The 10,481-nt window shown below is 37.8% G+C and overlaps 1 protein-coding gene across 1 annotated transcript in view; it reads left to right on the top strand.

Moving 5' to 3' along the window:
* Nucleotides 1–228: 228 nt before the first annotated feature.
* LOC150083300 (uncharacterized) overlaps nucleotides 229–10,481 on the top strand; it is a 300,614-nt gene continuing 290,361 nt past the window's right edge. The window contains exons 1-3 of the mRNA XM_090378469.1: nucleotides 229–233; nucleotides 380–431; nucleotides 813–896. Coding sequence (XP_090234595.1) covers nucleotides 229–233; nucleotides 380–431; nucleotides 813–896 — 141 coding nt within the window. The remainder of the gene's footprint in view (nucleotides 234–379; nucleotides 432–812; nucleotides 897–10,481) is intronic.

The raw sequence follows: 10,481 nt of genomic DNA, 5'->3' as shown, positions 1-10,481 counted from the left end.
GAAAGCTCAATGCTGATGGGATTCTTCCTCTTGCTCAGACCACACACACGAGGGAGCACAAATTCAAATTGAGGAAGGACGGTTGCAGAATAGATGTGCAGAAGTTTGCCTTCAGGCAACATGTGGTTGATTGTTGGAAAAAACTTCTATCTGTTGTTATGGAAGTTGATAGTTTAAATAAATTCAAGGAAGAACTAGAAAAAGTATTGGAGAGAGTGAATAGGTGAAATGAGGTATGTCTTTTTTTTGTTTTTTTTTTTTTTTGCTGATGCTGTATAAGTTTGCTTTTTTGCATCATTTGCCACTGCTAATGCAAATATAATGATAAACTGCAAAATAATGAAAACTTTAAATCTAATTGTTTATTTTATCTTTAAAGTGAACTTTGTATTCAAACTAGTCATTCTGTCTACAAAATATGGATATTTAAAGTATGCATACATACTTATGACACTCCTGTAAATAAGAAAATTTACAGCATTTTGTTGCTTCAGTACTCAGCTTGATAAACCAAAAAAATTAGATTATGCTTCATCTTATATGAATTTCACCATCAAAACTTATTTAGCTCTCTGAACATTCACATGTGTATCCTGTGCATGTTTACTATGATTCTCACTTCTCAATAGAACACACAATGGCAGACTTTTTATTTCTTGCATGGAATGGGAAACTAAAACTCCCATTTTGTTTATGTATCTATAAAAAAAGTAGAGGCTTTTAGTCAAACAAGCTTATTTCAAATGAGACAGTACTTGAAAACATGATGTTTGTGTTTCTCTATGTATGTCATGTAGTTTTGTTGATTGCAGGAGGCATATAATAATGGTGAAGCCTTAATTGCAGAGGAAGAAAAGGAAAAGAAAAGAGCAGAAAGGAGAAGAGCAAAGAAAAAGGTGAATGTGATATACGATTTTATTTTTTTTAGTAAAAGGCATAGTTACTGACATAAAGTAATAAAATCCAACTCCATATAATTTACTGATATATTTTGTACTATTTCTAAGTTGTAAAGAAAATGTGGTTCCATATAATTTGCTGATATCTCTTTTTACTTTTTTTTTTCTTTTTGAGATAACTAGCATTTAAACAGAATGACCAGTGATACATCTTAACAGAAACTGAAATTATTAAGTCACTATCACCTGTCAGATAAGTCAAAAAGAAGCTTGCTATGAGTTGAGCTATTGTCATCCTGATTTACATGTCAGCATAGTACAGCTGAAAATATAAGTGTTCAGCATGTGTTGGACAGTCACTTAGAAGTACAGTTTTTCCAAGTAGTCTGAAAAAAGGGCTGCAAAAGAGGGCTGGAATGAGTCAAATGGCAGGTTCCACAGGTTTAATTTCCTTACAAAATGCATTGTCTAATGCAGCAGTTCCAACTGGTGGTTCACGAACCCCCAGGGGTTTGCGAAAGTGTTCCAGGGGGTTCACACTAAAAATTCTATCATGGCATCTGCTTAGATTTACATAGGTATATTATTGTAAACTACAAAATATAACTAATAATAAACAGTAAAATTAAATTAAATAAAAAGTAAAGAATTGCCAAAGAAAGAAACCATGTCTCCTACAATTCCTTATAATCACTTTACTATCTTACAGTATATCATGTTAAATAAATATCTAAAATTATTTCTTGTTTATGCATAGGTAATGCGAGATATAATCAAACAATGCGTGCACATTGCTTAGATTTGTTTTAGATTTGGTCCTTGAGGATGTCACAGACATTCTCTCAGATATGCCAGACAAGCTGTACTGGCTACCTGGGTGTCTAAAACGCTGATGGAACTGATATTCGGGTGACATTCAAGTCAAGTAGACCCAATTTCGGTGAAGTCCGGACAGTCTGTGACAGCCAAATCCTCTGCTTGCACCTTCACGATGGTGAGACTGTTAGTAATCCTGGGTATAACCTCCATGCACAAGCACACTGTGGGTGACCATCCAGGTATGAACCAACGTAAGAAGGGGTCGAGGTGTAGCACCCACACCACATGGAGGAATGCCGCCACACTGTGTTGCCAGCAATACTAGGTGGTAGATGACTCTCATCAACTGGTGCAATTCCACCACTTTGCTTATTGGAGACTTGAAGTGCTGGAACCCATGTTTAGTCTCCAGAGCTAAGTTCATGGCTATTCCCAATTTAGCTCATATTGTTTGGCATTATAAGAATGCAAAATGGGATAACCTGAGAGATTTCTTTTCTTCTTTTTCTTGGTCGAACTACTGTTTCAAAACTTCTGATGTCAACGTTTGCACAGATCATGTCAGTGAAATTATCCTTGTAGGAATGGAATCCTTTATCCCACACTCCACTCTAAAATCTTGTCTTTTATCTAAACTTTGGTTTTCCAATAAATGTGCTGAGGCTGTTCAAAAGAAGAATGTTGCATATCGTAATTGCCTTGTTTCCAATCTTCAGTTTCATTTTCTGCCTACACCAAAGCTCGCAACAATTGTAAAGCAGTCATTAATGAGTCCAAACTAGATTTTGAACAGGCTAAGAGTAGAAAACTTGCTTCTTGCCCTAATGGTAGCTGAGCATTCTGATCTCTTGCCAAAACTATTAGCTGCAACTTTTGCCCATCTCTGCTCCCACCTCTGTCAAAACCAGATGGTTCTGTTGTCACTTCAGCCAAGGATAAAGCTGACCTGCTAGCATCCCATTTTCCTTCCAACTTATGTGTTAATGATGTTGGTAAAACACCTCCCACCATTCCCAACACGCTCCATTCAATGCCTCCTGTGGTCTTCCGTCAAAAGGATGTCAGAAGGATTTTGATGAATCTTGATGCTGAAAAATCTCCAGGTCTTGATGGGATTTCTCCACTTGTTCTCAAAACCTGTGCTCCTGAACTTACTCCTTTTCTTTGCCTCCTTTTTTAATTTTCTTATTCCTAAGGTGTTTTTTCCTTCTGCTTGGAAATTTGCTCATATCCAGCCAGTTCCTAAAATGGGTGACAAATCCCTCCCATTCAGTTATCGTCCCATTGCAATTACTTCTACTCTTTCTAAAGTAATGGAGAAATCAATTAACCACCAACTCTTAAACTACCTAGAAACCTTCCATCGGATCAACAATTGCCAGTATGGATTCCGTCAGTTTCGATCCACTAGTGATATTTTGGCTTATGTTACCCAATTATGGACAAATTCAATGGAAAGGTTCGGTGAAACACAAGTAGTTGCTGTTAATATCTCAAAGGCTTTCGATCGTGTTTGGCATAAAGGTCTTCTAAACAAGCTTCCATCTTATGGTTTGCCAACTATTTTTTGTAATTGGTTATACAGTTTTCTCTCTGATCGCTCACTGAGGGTGATGGTAGATGGCTCTCTGTCTTCTAAGTTCTCTATTAATGCTGGTGTCCCCCAAGGTATAGCTCTTTCCCACACTCTTTTCTTCTTGTATATTAATGACCTTCTTCCATTGACTGGAAATTCCATCCATAGTTTTGCCGATGACAGCACATTGCATTCCACTTTCCATTTTGAGAAACCTTGCCTTGCTCAATCAGCTTCAACGTCTCGAATATCCACTACCAATTCCTTAAATGCCGATCTCCAGGTAATTCTCCAGTGGGGCAAAGACAACTTAGTTGATTTCAATCCTTCTAAAACTCAGTCTTGTCTTATATCTCGCAAAAAGGATTGTGCTCCTATGCTTATCTTTGGCGACACTCCGATTTCTAGGCAAGTTGATATATCTGTTTTGGGGATTACTCTGACTTCTAATCTCTCTTGGCACAAGCAAATTACAAATATTGCTTCCTCTGCATCTAAAAATCTTGGTTTTCTCTCTCTATCTCAGCATTACTTTTCTTTCAAACAGCTGTTCACTCTGTACAAATCACTACTCCACCCTAACATGGAATATTGTTCCCACATCTGGGGTGGTGCCCCCAAAACCTCTCTCAGGCTTCTAGATTCCATTCAGAAGAGGGCAGTTAGGTTAATTAATGACTCATCTCTAACAGAGTCTCTCCCACTGTTTCTGCTGCATGCCTTTTCTACAGATACTTCCATGGGCACTGTTCTTCTGAATTGGCTTCTAAAATTCCTGCTCTTTCTGTCAAAACAGTCCGAACATGTACAGCCATCAGCCAACATCCATTTACTGTCCAACTTCAAACTCATAGAACTAACTTTTCATCTTCCTCGTTTATTCATTCAACTGCCATTTTCTGGAACAACCTTCCTTCATATATCTTTCCTGAAAATTACAATCTGCAGAAGTTAAAGTCTAATGTCAACAAATATCTTCTCTCCTCTTCTCAACCTCCTACCCAAGCACGGTACTAAGTATTATAGGTTCTTATACCTCTTGTGTTTGGGGTTTTCATAAAAAAAAATAAAATAAAATAAAAAATTTGCAAAAATAAATAAATAAAAATAAAAATGGCGTTGTGGTTAGTGATTGGCGCTATTGTGAATCGGCACAAACTGCACCAGTGCAAAATGAGTGCTACCTGTAATCCAAAAATTAAATAAAGAAGTAAAAAGTAAAGTAATAAAAAATAAATAAGATAAAATAGTAGAAGGGCTAACATCTGTGGCAGCAGAAAAGCACAAACCACTACATGTTGGGTATAATACACTAAAATAAAGTACAGTAGTTCTCTAGTTCTCATCTCTACGAGTTAATTCGTTCCTAGCGTGCGCTCGTAAAGCGGGAATTTATTTCCCATAGACATAAGGTTAAAAATAGGAGTTACGTTACGCTAACACTAGTTAGCTAATTAGTTTATGTTTAAACAATGATAGATTTATCCAAAGAAATTAAAACCTAGCCTGTAAAATCAAGAAAATTATAATAATAGAGAAATTATTTATGACTTACAAATGTTAAAGAATGTTTATTCTTCATCATCATCATCGTTTAAATGCACACTTGTTGATCACTCATTATTGGCTCGGCACTGTTTGGTTTGAAGGACAAGGAGTCGTCTTCTTCAGAAATGCTTTATCTTATTTTCAAGATAATCTTCTCTTTTCTTTATAAATTTCAATGGCATTAATATGCATTTTTTAACGGAATGCACAAATTGCAACTAACATGGTTTGTGCGGAGTAACAAGTTTACGAAGAGAGAGAGAAAAAAAAAAAAGGAATGAAGAGAAGATTCTGAAAATTAATTTATGTTTTTTATATGATTGAAGATTTCAGTAAAGGACAAACAAATTTCACCATAATAATGTAAAAACCCACACAATTCTAGCTATCGGTATATTCACAAATGAAATAACATCGAGTTTACTACCCATTTATAATTGCGTGCAGTAACAGAAAAGCCCAATGAACCAGAATGTGCAAATTGTTTTTATTGTTTTATGGTCATGACTTCTAGAAATGTGCTTTAGAAAAATATCACAAAGCCGTTCAAAATTGGTTCTTATATGATAACGTTGAAAGTGTAGTGCGTTTAATGATTTGAATTGGTAACTAATACAATTTACATTATAAAAACGACCTTTTAGGGGGTTATATAGCGAAAAATTGAATTTCCAAGCTCACGGAATGAATTACCAAAAAACAATGGTGTGTGTTTTTTTTTTTTTTTTTTATGTAAACCCCAAACACGAGAGGTATTAGAACCTATACTACTTAGTACCATCCTTGGGTTAGAGATTGAGAAGACGAAAGAAGATATTTGTTGACATTGGACTTGAACTTCTGTAGACTGTAATTTTCAGGAAATACATATGAAGGAAAGTTGTTCCAGGAAATGGCTGTTGATTGAATAAACAAGGAAGATGAAAAGTTGGTTCTGTGAGTTTGAAGTTGGACAGTAAATGGATGTTGGCTAGTGGCTGCACGTGTTCGGACTGTTTTCAAACAGAGAGCGGGAATTATAGAAGCCAATTCAGAAGAACAGTGTCCATGGAAGTATCTGTAGACGAGGCATGCAGCAGAAACAGTACGTCTATGAGACAGCGAGTGGAGAGACTCTGTAAGAGATGAATCATTAATTAACTTAACTGCCCTCTTCTGAATGGAATCAAGAAGCCTGAGAGAGGTTTTGGGGGCACCACCCAAGATGTGGGAACAATATTCCATAGTAGGGCGGATTTGCGATTTTTACAGAGTAAGCTGCTGTTTGGAAGAAAAGTAACACTGAGAGCGAAAGAGAAAACCAAGTTTTTTAGATGCAGAGGAAGCAATATTTGTAATATGCTTGTGCCAAGAGAGATTAGAATTCAGGGTAATTCCCAAAAGAGATATATCATTTTGCTTAGAAATAGGAGTGTCACCAAAGATTAGCATAGGAGCAGAAGAATCCTTTTTGTGAGATGTAAGACAAGACTGAGTTTTAGAAGGGTAGAAATCAAATAAGTTGTCTCTGCCCCACTGGAGAATTACCTAAAGATCGGCATTTAAGGAATTGGTAGCAGACTTTCGAGAAGTTGAAGCTAATTGAGCAGAGCAAGGTTTCTCAAAATGGAAAGTGGAATGCAATGTGCTATCATCGGCAAAACTATGGATAGGATTTCCATTCAATGGAAGAAGGTCATTAATATACAAGAGGAAAAGAGTGGTGGAAAGAACTGAACCTTGGGGGATACCAGCATTAGTGGAGAAATTAGAAGACAGAGAGCCATCTACCATCACCCTCAGTGAGCGAGCCGACCGGGCTAGCCAGGTAGGTAAAGTGCATTCCTGGCAACCTAAAGGTCGCAGGTTCGATTCCCGCCTCGGGCTTGGATCACAGTAAAATGCAAAAACTTTGGGAGGTGCATTATGGCCATAGAAGCTGATACGCCAACAACTAACAAGGAAAAAACTCAGTGAGCAATCAGAGAGAAAACTGGATAACCAATTATAAAAAATAGTTGGCAAACCATAAGATGGAAGCTTGTTTAGAAGACCTTTATGCCAAACACGATCGAAAGCCTTTGAGATATTAACAGCAACTACTTGTGTTTCACCGAACCTTTCCATTGAATTAGTCCATAAATGAGTAACATAAGCCAGAATATCAGTGGATCGACACTGATGGAATCCATTCTGGCGATCATTGATCAGATGGAAGGTTTCTAGGTAGTTTAAGAATTGGCGGTTAATTGATTTCTCCATTACTTTAGAAAGAGTAGAAGTAATTGCAATGGGACGATAATTGGATGGGAGGGATTTGTCACCCTTTTTAGGAACTGGCTGGATATGAGCAAATTTCCAAGCAGAAGGAAAAAACACCTTTGGAATAAAAAATGAAAAAAGGCTGCAAAGAATATTAGTAAGTTAAGGAGCACAGGTTTTGAGAAAAGTGCAGAAATACCATCGGGATCTGGAGCTTAGCATTAGTAGAGGCATGTGATGCAAGAAAGCAAGCTTATGCAGCATCAGCCAAAAAAAAAAAAAAACTTCCACTTCACCCCTCCGTTCGTTCAAAATACCTGTCCAGCTGAGCCTTAAATTTATTTAGGCTATCAACTTCCACAACAAGGGATGGAAGTCTGTTCCACCAACCAACTACCCACTGGCTAAAGGCAAATTTCCGCACATCTATCCTACATCTGTCTTTCCACAATTTAAATTTATGCCCTCAGGTGATTATTCTGAGCAAGAGGCAGTATCCCATCAGCATTGAGCATGATCAAACCATTCAAGGCTTTGCACACCTCTATCAGATCACCTCGCCGGTGCTTAGTCTCCAGACACTGTAATTTGTAAAACGTAAGCCTTTCTTCGTAAGAGCAACCCTTCGTTCCGTTCACTAACCTTGTTGCCATTCTCTGTACTCGTTCCAGCAGCTCTACATCCTTCTTGAAATGAGGCCTCCAGACCTGTATAGTACTCAAGGTGCGGCCTGACCATCGCCTTATACAAGGGAATAATCACCTCTCTATCCCTGCTAGAAAAATTTCTATATATCATTGATAAGACACCATGAGCTACTCTTGCAGCCCGTCTGCACTGCTCAGAGAACTTCATATCTGGCTGCACAACCACCCCCAAGTCCTTTTCATTCTCTACCACTGTCAGTGTAGTGCCACAGAGTTGATACATTGCTCTAGGGTTGCTGTTTCCCATATGTAGTACTTTACATTTGTCAATGTTAAAGTTAGCTTTCTTAGCATCAGATTAATCAAATTCCTTCTGACCTTCTTTTGACAGAAGACCACAGGAGGCATTGAATGGAGCGTGTTGGGAATGGTGGGAGGTGTTTTACCAAGATCATTAATACATGAATTGGAAGAAAAATGGGATGCTAGCAGGTCAGCTTTATCCATGGCTGAAGTGACAATAGAACCATCTGGTTTGGACAGAGGTGGGAGCACAGATGGGCAAAAGTTGTATCCAGTAGCATTGGCAAGAGACCAGAATGCTCGGCTACCATTAGGGTAAGAAGCAAGTTTTCTACTTGAAACAAGCCAATTGGAAAACCAAGGTTTAAATAAAGGACGAGATTTTAAAGTGGAGTATGGGATAAAGGATTCCATTCCTGCAAGAATAATTTCACTGACACGATCTGAGCTATTATTGACGTCAGAAGTTTTGAAACAGTAATCCGACCAAGGAAAAGAAGAAAAGAAATCTCGCAGGTCATCCCATTTTTCATTCTTGTAATGCCAAACAACACTATTGGGAATAGCCATGAGATAAAGGCTCCATTGGAGAAGAGACAATCACCAAGTTGTTTGTTTTATTGTTTGTTATTTGGTTTTTAGGAGCATTAGCAACTAAGGCTATATTGCTCTGGGGATATGCAGTGGTCATTCCCTGACCTTTCCGCATCCTCCGTATTTGGTGGTGACGGGCTTGAACCCCGGTCTAATCAAGAAGCATGTGCTACGCACTGCTGCTCCTTCCTACCTGGCTACGGAGGCGCCTACCAAGTTGTGATCTGAAGTTCCTAAAGGACCTCTCACTTCGACCTTGTACTTAGAAGGGTTGTTTGTGAGAAAAAGATCAAGCGTGTTGGCTGTATGATTAGGATTGTCCGGTGTTCTTGTAGGTAAATGAACAATCTGTGCAAGGTCATTAGTAATTGCAAAAGCCTCAGCATCTCGACCAACTGGGTTGGTGACTAGAAAACGGAAACCATCTGGAGTTATGAACATTAAAATTACCAAGGAAAATTACCTCACTGTTAGGAAAGTTGGACTGGAGAAAGTCAAGTTGTAAAGAGCTCCAAGTGATTAGTGGAGTTGGGAGAATGGTAGAGACAACAGATGAATTTGACACAATGAGGTAGAGAGATTTTAAGCCAGAGAAGATCGAAGAGAGGAGATTCCAAATTTCCAAGTCTCTGACAGGGAATATCAGAACGGACATATGCACAAGTACCACCTTTTAGGCAAAATTAATCACACAACAAATAATTTGGGCATCTGAGATGAGCAGTAGTTGAATCAACCGATAACTGAGATTCTGTCAGAAAAAGTACATGGGGTTTGGCAGACTGCAAGTGGAAATGGACATCGTTGAGATTAGAAGCCAATTCAGATGAACAGTTCCCACGGAATTATCTTTAGTGTTATAGGGTTCACATTACGATATTTTTGCGATGGTAACAGATTAATATTGTAAATCACGGTACACTGTATTGTATAACTGCGCGTGTGGTTTGAAATGCAGTTTTATGAATGTTTAACATTCATTTTTTGCAATTATATTTTTTCATTTTTTTTTATTTATTCAAATATTTTCGAAAATTTGTTCATATTTTCGATTTGGTTGATACTTGATACTTTGAAAGAAAAAAAACTCATAAACCCAGGAACTCGTAAAGTCAGAACTGCCTGTATATGCCAGTAGCCTCCCAAACCAGTAGAGTGAAAATGAACTTAACCAATAAAATAACAAAAATAAAATGGGGGGGGGGTGAAATAAAGAAGAAGAGGATACTGTTGAAGCAATGTTCCTAAAATAATTTAGAAATTTGCTGGTTTCCTCTGCTAGAACCTTTATCTCTGCTACCTGGCCTGCCTCCCCCATAGTGCTCAACAGTAACTAGTGGTTGATGGTGTTCCCTTTCTCCCGAGACTAAGAGGTCAGAACAACATATCATCACAATGTAACATTAAAACTACACAAAGATTCACTAACCCATACAATCTGGCCTTTAGAGAGTTTTGTAATCTTCTCAGAGTTGGAGGGGAGCTTCCAGTGCCTCATTACTCCATACACTATACTATATCATCTTTACTCTATGAAAATAATAATAAGTCTTTCAAAAACAACTAGAAATGTAGATGTTTATTGAGCTAGTGGGAGAAAGAAAAGCCAGTAACCTGAAACTTTAAACAGACACAGCATTGGAACTTGTTCAGTATCGCGCTTCTCTTCAATCAAAAAAGCCAAATTGCTGCAAAGATGGTAGCAGGTAACTTGGCAGGTTCTCGTGCTTAATTTCTGTAGGAAAATCATTAAAAAAAAACACTTCAGAGCCTATTCATTAAGAGTTTGACTATATTTAAGAAAGTAGGAAAATTTTTAGATTTTTAATCATCAATTTTCAAGGGTCACCTGCC

The sequence above is a fragment of the Mastigoproctus giganteus genome, chromosome 7 (assembly GCF_048544385.1).
Source record: "Mastigoproctus giganteus isolate SK-2022 chromosome 7, ASM4854438v1, whole genome shotgun sequence".
NCBI classification, from domain to species: Eukaryota; Metazoa; Arthropoda; class Arachnida; order Uropygi; family Thelyphonidae; genus Mastigoproctus; species Mastigoproctus giganteus.
This window is presented reverse-complemented; position numbering and strand designations above follow the sequence as displayed.